Source organism: Gymnoscopelus microlampas, assembly GCF_963454915.1.
Source record: "Gymnoscopelus microlampas genome assembly, chromosome: 3".
Taxonomy (NCBI): Eukaryota; Metazoa; Chordata; class Actinopteri; order Myctophiformes; family Myctophidae; genus Gymnoscopelus; species Gymnoscopelus microlampas.
In genome coordinates, this window is record NC_139940.1 from 29,789,539 (window position 1) to 29,805,763 (window position 16,225).

Consider the following 16,225-nt stretch of genomic DNA (forward strand, 5'->3'; position numbering starts at 1 on the left):
TTGTGAGCTACATCTGCTATTTTGGCTATTTTCAAATAATAGGGACGGAAGGTGAAAGTGGTTAAGTCTGTCTGTGGGCTTTATTACATTACATTACAGTCATTTAGCAGACGTTTTTATCCAAAGCGACTTACAGTGTATTCAACATAGGTAGGGAACGAAAACTACTAATCACCAGAAGTCTTAAGTGCATTTCCTGCAAAAAACAAGCAACCAATAGTATACCCAGCGCTAAGGTAAAAGTGCAATATATCAGCTACCTACTTTCTTAAACAGATGAGACAAAATAGCTAAATCAAATGAGCACGAGCTCAAACAAATAAGTGTATCGACTAAACAAGATCCAATAAAACAATACAAAACTAAAACAAGAGTTCGTACAACTAGTTAACAACAAGTAGGCCAGGCAAAGAGGAAGGGTAGTGTTTCCTGAAGAGGTGGGTTTTCAGCCTGCGGCGAAAGATGGGCAGTGACTCTGCTGTCCTGACTTCAGTGGGAAGTTCATTCCACCACTGTGGGGCCAGAACAGAAAAAAGTCGTGACCGTGTCGATCGACCAGAAGGACCCTTGAGTGACGAGGCAATCAGTCTCCCCGAGGTGGCAGACCGAAGTGGTCGGGCAGGGGTGTAGGCATCAACCATAGCCCGGAGGTAGGAAGGAGCTGTTCCTTTCACTGCCCTATAGGCTAGCACCAGGGTTTTAAACTGGATCCGAGCTGCTACGGGGAGCCAATGTAGAGAATGGAGAAGGATAGTTGTGTGGGAGAACTTGGGGCGGTTGAACACCAGACGAGCTGCAGCTTTCTGAACAAGCTCCAGAGGTCTGATGGCAGATGCCGGAGCACCAGCCAGGAGGGAGTTGCAGTAGTCCAGGTGGGAGATGACAAGAGCCTGGATGAGCACCTGGGCTGCCTTCTCCGTGAGGAAGGGGCGAATCCTCCTGATGTTGTAGAGGAGGAATCTACAGGACCGTGTCACTGATGCGATGTTTGCCGAGAACGACAGTTGATCGTCCAGGGTCACACCCAGATTCTTCGCAGTCCGAGTTGACGTCACCACAGCATTATCAATGGTGATGGCCATGTCTCGGTGCGGACAGCCCTTCCCCGGGAGGAACATCAGCTCGGTCTTGTCCAGGTTGAGCTTCAGGTGGTGCGTCGACATCCACTCCGAGATGTCAGCCAGACAAGCAGCAATGCGTGCCTCCACTTGTGTGTCAGAGGGGGGGAATGAGAGGATCAGCTGGGATCAGCTGGGTGTCATCGGCATAGCAGTGGTAGGAAAAGCCATGGGAGTGGATGAGAGCACCAAAAGATGTAGTGTAGAGAGAGAAAAGAAGAGGACCCAAAACCGAGCCTTGGGGAACCCCAGTAGTGAGTCTGTGTGGTTCTGATACAGACCCTCTCAGCATCACCTGGTAGGAGCGACCCGTCAGGTAGGATGCAAACAGGGAGAGTGCAGAGCCTGAGACACCCATCCCCTTAAGGGTGGAGAGGAGGATCTGATGGTTCACTGTGTCGAACGCTGCAGACAGGTCCAGGAGTATCAGGACGGAGGAGAGAGAGTTCGCTCTAGTGGTATGGAGCGACTCCGTCACTGCCAGGAGGGCAGTCTCGGTCGAGTGACCCACTTTGAACCCAGACTGGTGGGAGTCCAGGAGGTTGTTCTGGTGGAGGTAAGAGGACAGTTGTTTAAAGACAGCACGTTCGAGAGTTTTAGATAGGAAGGATAGAAGGGAAACCGGTCTGTAGTTCTTGATCTCAGAGGGGTCAAGTGACGGTTTCTTCAGGAGGGGGGTGACTCTGGCAGTCTTGAAAGCAGAGGGAAAGTAGCCAGATGTCAGAGAGGTGTTAATAAATATTGTTTGTAAATATTAAATTGTTTATTATTGTTTATAAATATTAAACCAATGAAAAGTATTAACAAGAGATTGCGACTCAATAATGACTACATTAGATCCATTGGAACACACTTTCTTTCATTTCCGGAAAATGTTTCCACCCGACGGTGACAGATTTGATTCATCAGACCATTCAGTGATATGTTGTGCCCTGTAAAAATCATCCTGGAAAAGACCACGTCTCCCATAAAAATGTTTTATAATAGGATAAAGGTAATCACTTACATAACTTTGTATTGATTTGAACTCTAGGGCAGGGGTCTTCAACAGGGGGTCCGGGACCCCTAGGGGGTCCTCAGAGCTACTATAGGGGGTCCGCCAAAATCTTTGTGTGATAGGATTTCGATTTTTTTACATTAACTTGAACCCTAGAATTCCTTTTCCGAGGGGAACATTAGCCAAAAATAGCAGATCTACAAGCTCTCAACGCACCAAGCATCACAGTCATTGAATGTGTGCTTTCAACAGCAATTTCTGACCCTAATATCTGATGTCTTTCATAGATCAAAATGCAGATGTCACTTTAGTCACTGTAACTACCGACACACTAGCCAGTTGAGTAGTCTTTGTGACTGAAGCGCCTGCCATTCCATTCCCCAGCATGAACCTGGGTCTTCCTAGCCTGGGCAGCACATCTTTTCTTATCTATGATCCGGTCGGGAGCGGAAGTAGCCCTACGTCACCAGGCGCGTCATCCGCGTCATCAGGCGACCGGATCGCGACAATCCGGAAGGACGTCACCCCAAAATAGGTCCGTCCTAATAAAATCCTTGATGCGGCGTAGCTTAGCTTATCTTTTAAATATAAATGTGAGTGTACTTTCCGGAGACTATTTAGCGTCTGTATTATCCGTATTATCCCACGGGGAAATTCTATTCCATTTAAATAGGGATTGGGGAACCAAAACAAAGCGGCACCGCAAAACCGGATCGCGACAATCCGGAAAGTGGATTTTTTTTTCTTTCTTTTTTTTCAGTAGGCGTGGCCTAGACCGGATCATATGGGTCTTTAGTAACGCATACCAGGCTTTCCTCCGAGGTGGAAAGACTGGTGACGCGAGGTTAGGGTCTTCCTAGTCACATAGATCTTTTCCTCTTGTCATCTTGATCCAAAATCAAGGTCTTCTCGGCATTCTTATACATGGCACAGAGCATGGTAGGATGTTAACTGCTTAATTGTATCATGCAGTCTATCTGTATATCCGGGCATTCGTCATAGACCAAGGTTATCCAACCGAAGGCAAGCTGAAGGTGATAATTTGTTCTTTATATTCTCATAGTCTTATTTAGTCACAAAGACAACAAGACAATAGCATTTGATCAATGCAATAACCATGGTGGACATGGTTAACATGCTGAGATCCTTCCACAGCAAAGTAAATACAGTTTTACTACTATGTATCAATGGACTCAAACTCAACCCACACTTTGACAATGTGCCAAAACAACATTTTAAAGGTAAACATTTGATTATAACATCCCTGAACAACATGATCTTTATACTTTTTACATGTCTGCACAAATCTCAAGACACACTCCACAGCATGCCAATTTGTCTCACCATACCAGATAAGAAACATAAGAGCATATGTCGTATATCAATGTAATATAATCCACAAGGCTTTGGCTCTCCGGATTTAAGAAAATAAATCTATTTCAATAACAGTACCCGCTGTCAGAATAAAGACCACAGTACGGCCTTGGCCAAAACTGTAACAGTGTTGTTTTCAGACAGTGGGAGGATTACACCAGGAAGGTGGTAATAAGCCAAAGACCACCTAGTTTAAAAAGGGAACTTTAAAAACAGACCACCAACACTGGAAGCAGCAGGGGGTGGTTTAGAGACGAGGAATGGGCAAGAAGGATTTTTAGAGAGAAGCTAGGCAACAAAAGAAAAAAGCAAGGACTGTACATCTTCATGATTAGCAAAAGAAGAGAAGAGAAGTCTGAAGAGAAGAGAAGAGAAGTCTGAAGAGAAGAGAAGAGAAGTCTGAAGAGAAGAGAAGAGAGAAGTCTGAAGAGAAGAGAAGAGAAGAGAAGAGAAGAGAAGAGAAGAGAAGAGAAGAGAAGAGAAGAGAAGAGAAGAGAAGAGAAGAGAAGAGAAGAGAAGAGAAGAGAAGAGAAGAGAAGAGACCACACTGTACTAGAGAAAGGATGTTAGGATTGTGGCTGTTACTGATATGAGCTCAACAGGAAAATGACAACAACGCTGACAAAGCGAAAATTAGCCAGAGAGAAATAAGTAAGACTTACAGACAGAACAGACAACAGACGAGAAATTGTTAGAAATCATTATTAATAATAAACGTTACTAGTGTAGCACCTGTCATACAACATGCAGCCCAAATTGCTTCACATTCAAACATTTTGCCCCAAAAAAATGAACAATGAAATATAATATATATAAATATAATATATAAAAGAACATGGAGGGAGAGAGAATAAGTACAGGAATAGCAGGAAGGTGAAACAATACCTGTCCTAAGGCAGAGCTGGTCGAAGTCAGAGCAGCAGCTGTTGTAGGTCTTACACAGGTTATCACAACGACACAGCGGTGGCTCATATTCAACTAGCTCAAAACACCTGTTCCTACAGGAGACAGACGTATCTATGTTGGGAGATGCAGTACGAGCTGAGGAGGAGAGAGAAAGTGTGCACATTATTACAAAAATATGAACTATAAAGTCTGAACTGATACCTTTTTTTATGGGTTCAAGCCCAAAGGCATATTTATTTTTCTTCTTCTCCAGACACAGTTTTACAAATTCCAGTGAGATGGAAAATGGTAAAGATATTACATTTTCACCAATCATTGGAAGTTGTGTGTATTACTTGCACAACAATATAACCCCAGGTCATATTAAACCTTAAAGTTCCAAATGTTCAAAACAAATGTTTTGACGTGCCGTTTTGATCAATGAACTTCAAAAAGGCATGGCAGATTTTTCAGATTTTAACCAGTATAAGTCTGACACCAATTGGTTGAAGAATTCTTAAACCTTTTAATTCAGGATTGAATTGAACAAATTCGGATTCATTCCTAGGCTCATGAAAACACTTTGGTGCTGTTGTCCATCCAGCGTCCGAAATGTGCACATTATGGCAGCTGCGACCCATTTTGGTTGCTGAACCCTAGTTTGAGAAGCCCTCTAACTGAAATTCTAACTGATGCTGTCCTGCAGATCTGAGAGAGACAGAGAGAAGTTGAACTGTTTCATTCATAACAAGATGTTCCTTGTCCACTCACTCATGAAAAAAACATCCTAGGTAGCAGAAAAATCCAAGCCATGCCAAGTGTGTGTGTGTGTGTGTGTGTGTGTGTGTGTGTGTGTGTGTGTGTGTGTGTGTGTGTGTGTGTGTGTGTGTGTGTGTGTGTGTGTGTGTGTGTGTGTGTGTACACATGTATATGGAAAATGTGTAAATCTTCAAAATGACCTGTCCTGTCTGCCAAGCCAGTAGCCACAGTAGTGTACTATCTGTGTGCAACAGCCATGCACTCTTTAGTGTCACTTTAACTCTGGTTGTGTTCCAGTGAGTTTGGACAACAAATAAAACAGATACAACTCATTGGATATCTTGGTGCTTGGCCCAATGTGTGCACAGAAAATGTATTCTCAGCTGCATGGGTTCAAAAGCCTGTCCTGAGTTCTTACCCTGCCTCTCGTCACTGGAGTTCAAACGACAGAAAAGGTCACAGTTGTCATCCACAGTGTGGCAATTCTTTGGCACAGATTTCTCCTTCCCATGAAAGCTAAAGTTTTTTGTACTGACAAGGTCAGAAAATCTGGGGCAGAAAATGGGCTCAAATGCTCTCTTAATATTGACTCAAGGTAGAGCTGGGCAAACACTCTCTCTAAAAAAAAAAGGAAAAAAAAGAAACACAGACTGCCCAATCACGGCGACGCAGGGTCACACTAATCCGTTGTTTTTCACCCAATAGGCTCTACTTGCTCATTCTATATGCACTGGCAGACACATCGGATAGAGAATACAAATGTAAATAAGCTGTACGTTGACTAAAAGCATTGCCATAGAGCTGCTGGTATGGAAAGTTAGTTCTCATTCAACTGCATGTAGCCCATGTTTAGAAGAGCGATCGCTAAGACTTGGTCAGCGGTGGGTTTATGTCACTCCAGTTGATGTCAGGGTGATTGATTGCTCCTGAGTCTCATGTTGGTTTCAAGATTTAGTCTGTTGAACAAAAAAATCAAAGGTTGTTTTCCACGTCTGGCAAGCGCGGGGAAGGTAGGTCCAGGCAAGTCCCAATGCACAGTATGCCAAGGTACATTAAAATGTGTCCAAGATACACTACGAATTGCTTGTGCTGAGCCGTTTTGGAAACTAAAGAGCAAATGTATGTTTTTTCTGTTCTTACTTGCTGAAGCCATGTGTAATGTTAAATGAGTGTTGAACAAAGTTATGAAAACCGTCAAGACACACTTGATGAATTCACATAAGAAAAAGCATACTTGAGTGTTTCTTATTCATAAGACAACAAACAGCCACACAATACAAGTAGTGTAGTGATTATCTACACAGACGCTGAGGGAAAATTATAATGTGCAGAAGTCATGTACTGTATGTGTAGTTTCCATTGTTATTAACTGTAAGGTTAATAACAATTAACTGTAAAGTTAATAACAAATAGTCAAAATAGTCAATGTCATTAAAGGAGCACTTCACCCATTTTCAACCTTATCTTAATATAATTGTTTTTTACTAATGCTCATTATAAGATGCCACTTTTCTTTTCCTTTTTCTCCTTTTCCTCCCCAATTCAGTCATTTTGCCAATTGATTCCTCCCCTCACACATTTCTGTGTGTTGTGACTGCTGTTGTATCCTACTGACTCACCTGGCCGTCCTACTCCTCCCGCCCAACACTCTGCTGACAGGTACCACCCCAGCCCATAGGGGTACGTGCGGTGACAAATATCACCCTTCCCGTCTGGCTTCCTTCCCCCGAACACGGGCAAATTGCGCTCGTGTAGACGCTCGACAAAGCCGGATGCACCACGGTGGACTCCAACCCCCAGACTCCGTGGTGGTGGTGCAGGTACTTTACCACTGCGCCACCCGAGCACAGCGCGTGATGGAGATGGCACAAGTTCTGTCTCCTAACTCTGTGTCTCATTGGTGGACTATGGACTGTGCAGAAACCTGCCTAGCAGTGACATCACCAGTGGGGAGTCCAAGCTAATAGAAACTGCAGCCTTTCACTTCCTGGAAAGTTAGCATGTTATAATAGAAGACATTGCTCTTAATAAAGAATAAAAAAAAATGTTTGAAATAACTAAACCTGTCTACCGATGATGTCACTGGTAGGCAGGTTTCTGTGCTGTCCAGACTGAATAGACAGAAATGGTGGCATCTTATAATGAGCATTAGTGAGGACCAATTCTACGAAGATAGGTTAAAAAGGGGGTGAGATTGTCCTTTCAAAATAGAAAAATATGAATTCCACTGAAATATGGTGTGGACCAGTTACAAAAGAGATGGAGAAAAAAAGACTAATATCAGACAGCATTGCATACAGTTCACATTCCCAGTAAAGTGTATACAGGAGGTCCAATAATAGTATTGTGGTACAACAGGTACTGTAAGTAAGCCTACTCACACTCTGTCCTGGCTGAAGCCCCCTCCTCTCCTGAGCGTCTGGGCCGGTCATAGACATATCCTAAAGACACATGGGAGCCATGCAGGATGGACACGACCCACACCACCTGGAACATTACATCGACCCATTAAAACCGGGAAAGCATCTGTGTCATTTTAGCTATATATACAGTAGCAACATATGTTTTTCATAAAACTGTTAGGAGCTAGAACAGCGTTTTAGAACAGTGCTTCTCAAAAATAGCAGATGTACAAGCTCACAGCGTATCACTTCACACCACACTGCAAGCTTGTAAATCGGCTAATTTTTGAACATTTTTGAAAAATCTTGAAAGTGTTTCAATACTTTTGAATAATTTTGAATATTTTTTTAACACAAAGCTTCTCTCCTGGGCGGTCCCTTGCAAAAAACATTTTCAGATGGGGGTCTGCGGCCAAATACATATAGTTTTTGGGGTCCTTGTCACAAATACGTTTGAAAACTACTGATTTGGAAGGCATTTGTAGAATCGCCCACAGGTTTTAATGGGTTAAGAATAGCCCAAATAATCTCCATTATAAATGTGGCTTTGGGAAATCATGGATCAAGTGCTCTAATAAATATTCAATGTAGCTCAACCTATATTTGGCAACTACATTACCATCAACAGACAGCTATGGACAGGGTCCTCATGAAGAATGTAATCTTTGTAGTCTGAGTCTGCTGGGGACCCTAATTTACCTGTGGTCCACATAATACAGCAAACATCCTCAGTGTTAATTGAGGTCTGAGAGGTTGCCAGAGCCAATGTAACACTGGGGATTTTTATGTGTACTCTTTCATGCAGGAAAACGACAAACGTTGAATTTGGGGTTCTGGGAACCCCAAATTGTGAGAATGTCAGAAAAGAGGCAAATTAAACTGGCAGGAAAGGCGCACACCAATATTGCAGAGGTGCTGACCACGGTGCAAGCTGAATTAAAAATTAAAAAAATCCTTCAGGGATAGGTATTAGGGAGGCAAATAAAAACGCTCTCCTAGTCACCACTATCAAGTAGGGCTGATATGAATTGAATGAATGTTTACAAGGAAAAGAACATTGTCATTCTGCTTGAATCAAATGTTATAAATCGCTATTTAAATCACAATTAAGTAGGCTACATTATAATAATCACTCCGAGTCCTCACTCACTTCCAACTTGACGTAGATGATGAGAATCAAGCAGCAGGCAACACTAATGTGTTGATGCTGCCTAGGAACAGGAATGTCAGAAAGAGGCAAATAAAAACGTTCTCCTCAAAGTCACCACTGAACTGCACTATAGTCTATCTATCAATTTCAAATTAATGTTACAAGTAAAAGCTAATTTTTCTTATAAATCACTGTTTAAACTACTATGAAGTTAGTAGTAGGCTATATAGTCCTGTCGACCTGTCCTCAGTCCTCACTCCCTCCCAGCTTGGCTTAAATCAGTGGTTCTCAAAGTAGGGTCCAGGGCCCAGCAAAATGTGTTAATATTGCATCAAAATCAGTAGGCTATCTGATCTACAAGCTCACAATGATACGACACGCTTGTAGATCAGCTATTAAAAAAATAAATCTTGAAAAATGTGAAACATCTGGAATATTTTTTTAAACATTTTAACAACACAAATCTTGTATGGCACAAAATATTTTCAGATGGGGGTCCGCAGCGGCAGCCAAACACTTGCCCACAGGTGGTCCTTGACATGAAACAGTTTGATAACCACAACCACTGGCTTAGATAATGAGAAACAAGTGCCAGGCAACACTATAAGCTTCAGTGTGAATGTGTTGATGTCACCTGTGGCGGCGGCGCTGAAGAGATGGTATAGTCTACACCAGAGGGTCTGAAACTTTTTCGTGTGAAAGACCCCCAAATTGATATATAGGCCTATATATGGCCGCGAACCACCATCTGAAAATGTTTCGTGTTAGAGACCCCCAGAACAGATGATTTGTGTTAAAACAATCAAAATTATTCAACATTTTTCAAACATTTACTACAAGCTTGCAGCACACAGCACTGTGAGCTTGTAGATCTGCTATTTTTGAATAGCCAATATAAATTGATAAATTGGGTTGAAATGATTGTGATACTACACAAAACTCCCCCCCCCCCCCCCCTCAGGACCCCTGGGGGTCCCCGCACCCCACTTTGAGAACCAATGGCTTACAGTAGCAGTGCAGACATCAACATCATACTGTATGGATTTTGATTTCCAGTAGGAATCGGGATACATCTGTAAAATGCCAATCCAATCAGCCTATACATCCAACTGTCATAATATACAAAACCATTCGAATCAGATTTCTGCACAAAATTAATTGCAATTGCGTAGCCTATATACATTAGGGCAAACCATTTTTTTAATGTCTTGTCTTATATTTGTGCAGTTAATAAATAAAGTCACTGGACCACCCTCCACGGGACGCACACAGCAAACGTCCTTGGCACTTGTGCAAATCACAACTTCATATCAACGTCTTTACTATTCTGAAAAGTGTTCAACAGGCAATTAGAGAGTTAACATCTTCACAACCGACGCGGAGGCGCATTGGCTACATATGTAGCATGTGTTGTGTTGCGTAGTCTACTTTAAATTACCGTAACATAAATGAAACGTCGCGTAATTGCGCATGGAATAACGCATGGCAACACAGTAGTAGAACACGAATGTGCAACAGCAACAGGAACTCTTACCGTACCAGTTTCCCCAGTAACATGTTCCACTGTCAATATGAGTGTGTATTCCAGTGCTGCAGACCCTGTCTGTCAGGGGACTGAAGGAATGATGCTGGTTCTGAACAGGAGGGCCACTAGTGCAGGGGGACAGGAGGGGATAGAGAGAGAGAGAGAGAGATTGGCTTCTCATTGGACTGGTTGTGAGAGGAGGGCATTTTCCCTGGCAAGGATTTGGTTGGTTGGAGACAAGAGGGGTAATAAAGAGTGGATATGAATATATAGACCAAATGTGTCTATATATGTCACCTCACACATAAATGAGAAGATTAAATGTGTTAGCCTATTAGGGTTCTGTGCATAATAAGTGAAACCCTTTAATTGTGCATAATATTTCATTGAACTCAAGGGAATGATTCCTGGCCAATTCCTGATTGGCCAAGAATCTGAATCATTCAATTCAAGCTGTGTTTGCATGTTAAGACTGTGGTATCATCAAACTATGCATTATACTATCTTTCTATATGGACAGCTACATTTCACACCAATTGCTTACAATACAACATTAATGGACAAGAGGGAGACAAACAGAGAGCAGAGGATGATTATATTAAACTGGAAGTTACTACAGGCCTTGCTGTGGGGGTCAAGACGTGCATAGGAAGGGGGGTCATAGATCAAAGGATTGCAGGTCACACCAGGATACTGAACCCAGAGGAGTTCAAGCAGGAGGTACACACACACACACACACACACACACACACACACACACACACACAAAGCTGAAACAGATCTGGCTCATTTCCTGTTGAAATCCCTGCTAGCTCTCCTGGTAAATGGACCTGACACCTATTCCTGCAGTCAGATGAAAACCTTCCCAATCCAAACTGTGAGGTGAGCCACAGCAAAACCCTGAGTGTTTAATTATTCATAGGTACATTTTTCACTTTTTACATTAGTATTATATTCACTTACATTAGTAGTTTTATTTGTAGATTAAAAAATATGCTAGACATGTCTTTCCCCATCATACATAAAATCATTCAGTAGGTTGGTTTTAAGGCAGTTTAAAAAACATTACATATGTAAACACAACCATATTACAGCCTTAAAATACCACAACATATACATGTATCTGTTGTCAATAGCAGTGATTCCCAACCTTTTCAGGCCTGTGACCCCCCAAAATAATCATATTTGAACTGGGGACCCCCCACCCTGACAAACACTCAGAGTTGAGGCTTTCAATTTAGTTCCGACTCGGTTCCACAGACTAATATTGTGTTGTAACTTGTGGTGTTGGGTTCCCAGGCGTTGTGAGCTTGTAGATCGGCTATTTTCACAATGTTTGCCTCTTTCTTAATTTTAGTTGAACATTTTGCCAATATTTGTGCATCACAAATTGTTGCCTCTTTCTTATATTTGACAACTAGGCCAATGTTAGTTTGACCGTTTTTTATAGTATAATTTGTTGATTACTGTAAATGCTGTGGTCTTTTTCTTTTCTTTATGTATTAAAAGTCTTAAAAGTCCAATTGTCACTTCATTGTCATCTGGGGACCCCACCCCCCCCTCCCAAAAAAAATCAAGTGGACCCACAGGTTGAGAACCACTGGTGTTCCAATTTCTTATTTTTGGTGGTTTTGTTTTCATGTGCATCACTAATTAGGCCTTAAAACACTTAAGGTTTTACTGTGTAGGAACCAATAAACCAACCTTATTTTTGTAACAATGCATTTTGTTCACTGTCCTCAGCATATAGTATGTAATGACTGTAAATTAGTCTCTATTGTTAATTATTTGTTTGTATAACACAACAGTTTTAAGGTGAGCTAGTCTAGTGGATATTCTTTTCTTTGGTCGGCAGAGAGAAGATTTCGGACATGTCTTGAAGGAGAGAATATTTAGCCTGGTAAACCCTCCCTCCGGAAATCTCATTTGTAATTTATTTCAATGGAAATTAGATTTTCAGAGGGAGGGGCTTTACCAGGCTAGAGAATATTGAGTTATTCAACAGAATAGTTTTGATGCAAGGCTACATGCATTGTTCTTACGTATGCAATAATTTAAGGGCCACATTATTTTGTCAAACATGTTCAACATTGAATATGTTTCAAGTTCTGCACTTCCATTTGAGCAATCCAAGTCCTATGTAGAAAAATGTCTCCTCCCCTGTATTTACATATCCCTTTTTTGATTTGGCAACAACAGGTGGTCAGTAGATTTTGTACACTTATGTGTAGGTTAGCAGTTAATCTGTACGTTAATCTTCAACATCAGAACCAAAAAAAAGTGTCAATTTTTCCCAAAGCATCTGATGCTTCATTTATACTTAGTTGCATACTGGCGTCATGCGCCAAACACAGCAGATCTACAAGCGTACATGTTGCATCTGCTACTTCCAGTGTGCTACACCGACTCACAACTGTGGCCTATGCTTCAGTTTAACCCATTCAAACACAAAAACACGAAAGCATCAGTTTGTCATTTTAGATTTGAACTAAAAAAGCATTATTTTATACTATATGCAGATCTACAAGTTATGAGCTTGTCGATCTGCTATTTTTGAAAACATTGTGACAATTTGTGCAAATATATATCTATAATATATAGATATATATTATATATTCTTTAAAGCAACATTTTTTAACCCAAATCTTTGCTTCTGGGGGGTCCCTGGAACTAAATATTTTGAGATGGGGGTCCGTGGCCAAATACATATAATTTTGGGGGTCCATGACGTTTGAGCACCACTAATATAGCAACATAAGTTTTTCAGAAAACTAAGGATTTAGAAGACACTTTGTAGAATCGGCCTCAGGTCTTATGGGGTTGATTCTCCTCTAATGTGAAACTCACATTGCTAGTGACATGATAGATCATACCACTGTTTTTATTTTTACTCATTAAGAACAACAAGCACAGGATTCTGAGAAAAATCTGATCCTTTATGTCAGTGGAAATCCATCCCACAACACTTGTTAGTTAAAACATATTGGTTAAAACAAACTAACGAACAAAAAAAAGTGTTATATATAACACAGTAAAGAAAGACTATAAAAGACGTTTACATGGCTCTCATGTTTAAATTCTACAGTACAGTTACATTGTGTTCTTTTTGCATGGACTTTGCACAATCCGTTAAACTGAATGCTAACTGAAAGAGATGCAAAAAAGTTGCAGATGTGAAAGCAAAAGACGGGGCTGAAGATACATCCTGACAAACTACAATCATATTCTTTAGAGCCCCTAAAAAGGTTTACCAGCATACAAATGTCCCAACCATTCCCATTGAATGACTTTCATTAATAATGAATTAACATTTTTAGAGATGTTTTAGATTACTGGATGATTATTATTGCATCATCATGTAGTCATAATTATGTAATCAGCTATTACAGTGTGAAATAGGGGACTTTCCTCAAACTGGTTCCTGGAATAAACAGGTCCATCTAATTAGCAGAATGCTCTAAACTGCTAAGAGATGAGAGGTCCAGTGAAAACAGAATGGGTAAATCATGCCATTTCCCTTCACTGGCCACTTACTGAATGTTGGCATTGAGCTGCGGAGACGAGTTTCTCCAAAAGTGGTGTCTGTGTGGAGAGAAGAGTGTGTGGGGTTGGGAAAGTGTGTGTGTTTTGGTGGGGGAGTGGGGCTGTTGATGAGAGTGGTACGTGTGGCTACTAGCATCAGACAGCTTCTTCAGCTATGTGTGTGTGTACTGTATGTGTTTGCGTATATATGTGTGTGGTGTCGGTTGATCACCAACGTAGTAAAACGGGGGCTGTTTCCACCATGAGTCTTAACCCATTAAAACCGGGAAAGCGTAGGTGTCATTTTATACTTTGGCTATTCAAAACATTTCAGATATACAAGCTCATAGCGTGCCACTTTGTGCCGCGCTATGAGCTTGTAGATCTGCTATTTTTGAAAAATCGTGAACATTTGTGCAACTCTTTGAATATATATATTTTTAAAGCAAACATTTTAAACTCAAATCTTTGCTTCTGGGGGTCCTGGAACAAAATATTTTGAGATAGGGGTAGGTGGCCAATTACATATAATTTTGGGAGTCCTTGACATGAAAAGGTTTGAGCACCGCTGATATAGCAACATACGTTTTTCAGAAAACTCAGCCTCAGGTCTCAATGGGTTAAATTAATTCAACCAAGAGGGGAAGCTAAATGGCGAAGTGGTCTCTTGTCTGGGCAAAGACGTCAGCGGGAATCACCTCCGTTTGGAAATGGGTACCATGCCTGAGACTCAGTCAGACAGTGAGGGAGAGCGCAGAGACCTCCCACTGGCTGGACTGTTGCTATATGCATGGGACGTATCCCTCTCCCTGTCCTTCTCCTTGTCCTTGCTCTCATGCTTGTGCTTGTGCTTGTGTTTGTGCTTGTGTTTCTTCTTCTTCTTCTTGTGCTCGTGGTGGTGGTGGTGGTGATGGTGTCCGTGCTCCCCTCCGCCGTGTTTGGAGGACGAAGAGGAGGTGGTCTCCTTGGAGAATGATATTGATGGCACAGGTGTGGCAGGCATGGAGAGCATGGGCTGTTCAACCGACGGTGGTTCCTTACCTGAAGAAGAGAGGGGGAGGAGGATTACAGTAGTTGGGTGTGTGAGCGTCTTTGGATTGTTGGATTGGGTGCATTTTTAGAATGTACCTACCTAGGGTAACACACTGTTAGGTTTATTTGCACTTTGTTGGTTGCCAACTTATTCATCCTACTGCTGCATGAATGTATATCTAGTGTATGTTCTGTATATTTATCCAGTCTTTTCTATACTGAGTAAGTTCTTCTTTTTTTGGCAGCAACATATATAGACATACATTTTAGAAATGCACCATCCATGTGTTAGGATATATGAAGGTAGGATATATAATGGTTATAACTTCATCCATTATTCTTCTCTGTATATTCTATTTAGTCTATATTCTAACTCAGTAGCCCAGGGAAGGTAAGCAATTCAAAACTGTAGACTATATTGCAGGCTATGGACATTAAAATCACTACATAAGGGGTGTCAAACTGATTTTAAATCACAGGCTGGACTGGGTAAAATACAACTTAATGCGGCCTAGTATGTAAGAAATTGTATGATCGTATTTATTATAGATGTTTTTTTCCCGTATGTCTCTACTGTAGCAGGTTGAGGTGATGGTGTATAAAAGTCTGACTGTCTTTTGTGTGTGTGTGTGTGAGTGTGGTAACCTGGTGTGGAGGGTCTTTCTAGCAGGTTGAGGTGATGGTGTATAAAAGCTTGGCTGTCATGGACAGTTTCCATGTCAATGTCTTCCTCTTCCATTGCACTGAACTGAAACACAGACAAGCAATATCAGATATCATTATCAAACGTCTGTGAACACGTCAGTCATCAGTTTCTAAATAGGTCTTCTTTCAAATGAACATATTTCCCAGATGTCCCATATTCTATTGTCTAAGACAAAATAATGTCTTTCTCTTTTCTTTTATCTTCCAATTGTTTGTTTTTCTCAGATTTCTTAGTTGAGGTTCTTGTCAATTATTAGACTATAAGTTTACTGCCCTTGTTTTGTCACTCTTTATAGAGTCAAAAGCAGTCAACAAAATACTAATCATGAAATAAAGGTTAGATCAGAGTGGTGTTTTACCCTGATCTTGAACCGCCCCCTGTTCCCATCCTCATCTTGTTGTTGTAACACCTGTCCTGGCTCTGGAGGAGATCCCAGAGGAGTCTCAGCCTTCCTCTTCATGCCTTGAGGGGGCTGCCCCACACCACACACTCCTGATGAGATAGGGTCTGGCTCCTCATCCATCTGGCAAGGAAGAGACATTGAACAAGAACAGTAATGGACAATTTATAATGTGATTGTGCATTGTGTTGCAAATCGAAAAAAGCCGATCTACAAACTCACAATGTGAGCTTGTAGATTTTTGGGGCGCAACACTAGGGCAGTATAAATCAGGCTTAAGGAACACATGAAAACGTTACAACTTTAACCTCCGCATGATACCAGTTCACATCTGAGGCCATTTTGTACACCCCGT

The 16,225-nt window shown here is 41.5% G+C and overlaps 2 protein-coding genes across 2 annotated transcripts in view; both read right to left on the bottom strand.

The window, feature by feature from the left end:
• enpp2 (ectonucleotide pyrophosphatase/phosphodiesterase 2) overlaps positions 1 to 10,294 on the bottom strand; it is a 30,833-nt gene extending 20,539 nt beyond the window's left edge. Inside the window, exons 1-3 of the mRNA XM_084052114.1 lie at positions 10,225 to 10,294; positions 7,515 to 7,620; positions 4,375 to 4,530 (exon numbers count right to left, since the gene is read on the bottom strand). Coding sequence (XP_083908240.1) covers positions 4,375 to 4,530; positions 7,515 to 7,620; positions 10,225 to 10,242 — 280 coding nt within the window. The 5' untranslated portion in view covers positions 10,243 to 10,294. The remainder of the gene's footprint in view (positions 1 to 4,374; positions 4,531 to 7,514; positions 7,621 to 10,224) is intronic.
• Positions 10,295 to 13,125: 2,831 nt separating this feature from the next.
• Positions 13,126 to 16,225, bottom strand: part of taf2 (TAF2 RNA polymerase II, TATA box binding protein (TBP)-associated factor) — a 34,924-nt gene continuing 31,824 nt past the window's right edge. The window contains exons 25-27 of the mRNA XM_084053734.1: positions 15,829 to 15,993; positions 15,410 to 15,512; positions 13,126 to 14,773 (exon numbers count right to left, since the gene is read on the bottom strand). Coding sequence (XP_083909860.1) covers positions 14,463 to 14,773; positions 15,410 to 15,512; positions 15,829 to 15,993 — 579 coding nt within the window. The 3' untranslated portion in view covers positions 13,126 to 14,462. The remainder of the gene's footprint in view (positions 14,774 to 15,409; positions 15,513 to 15,828; positions 15,994 to 16,225) is intronic.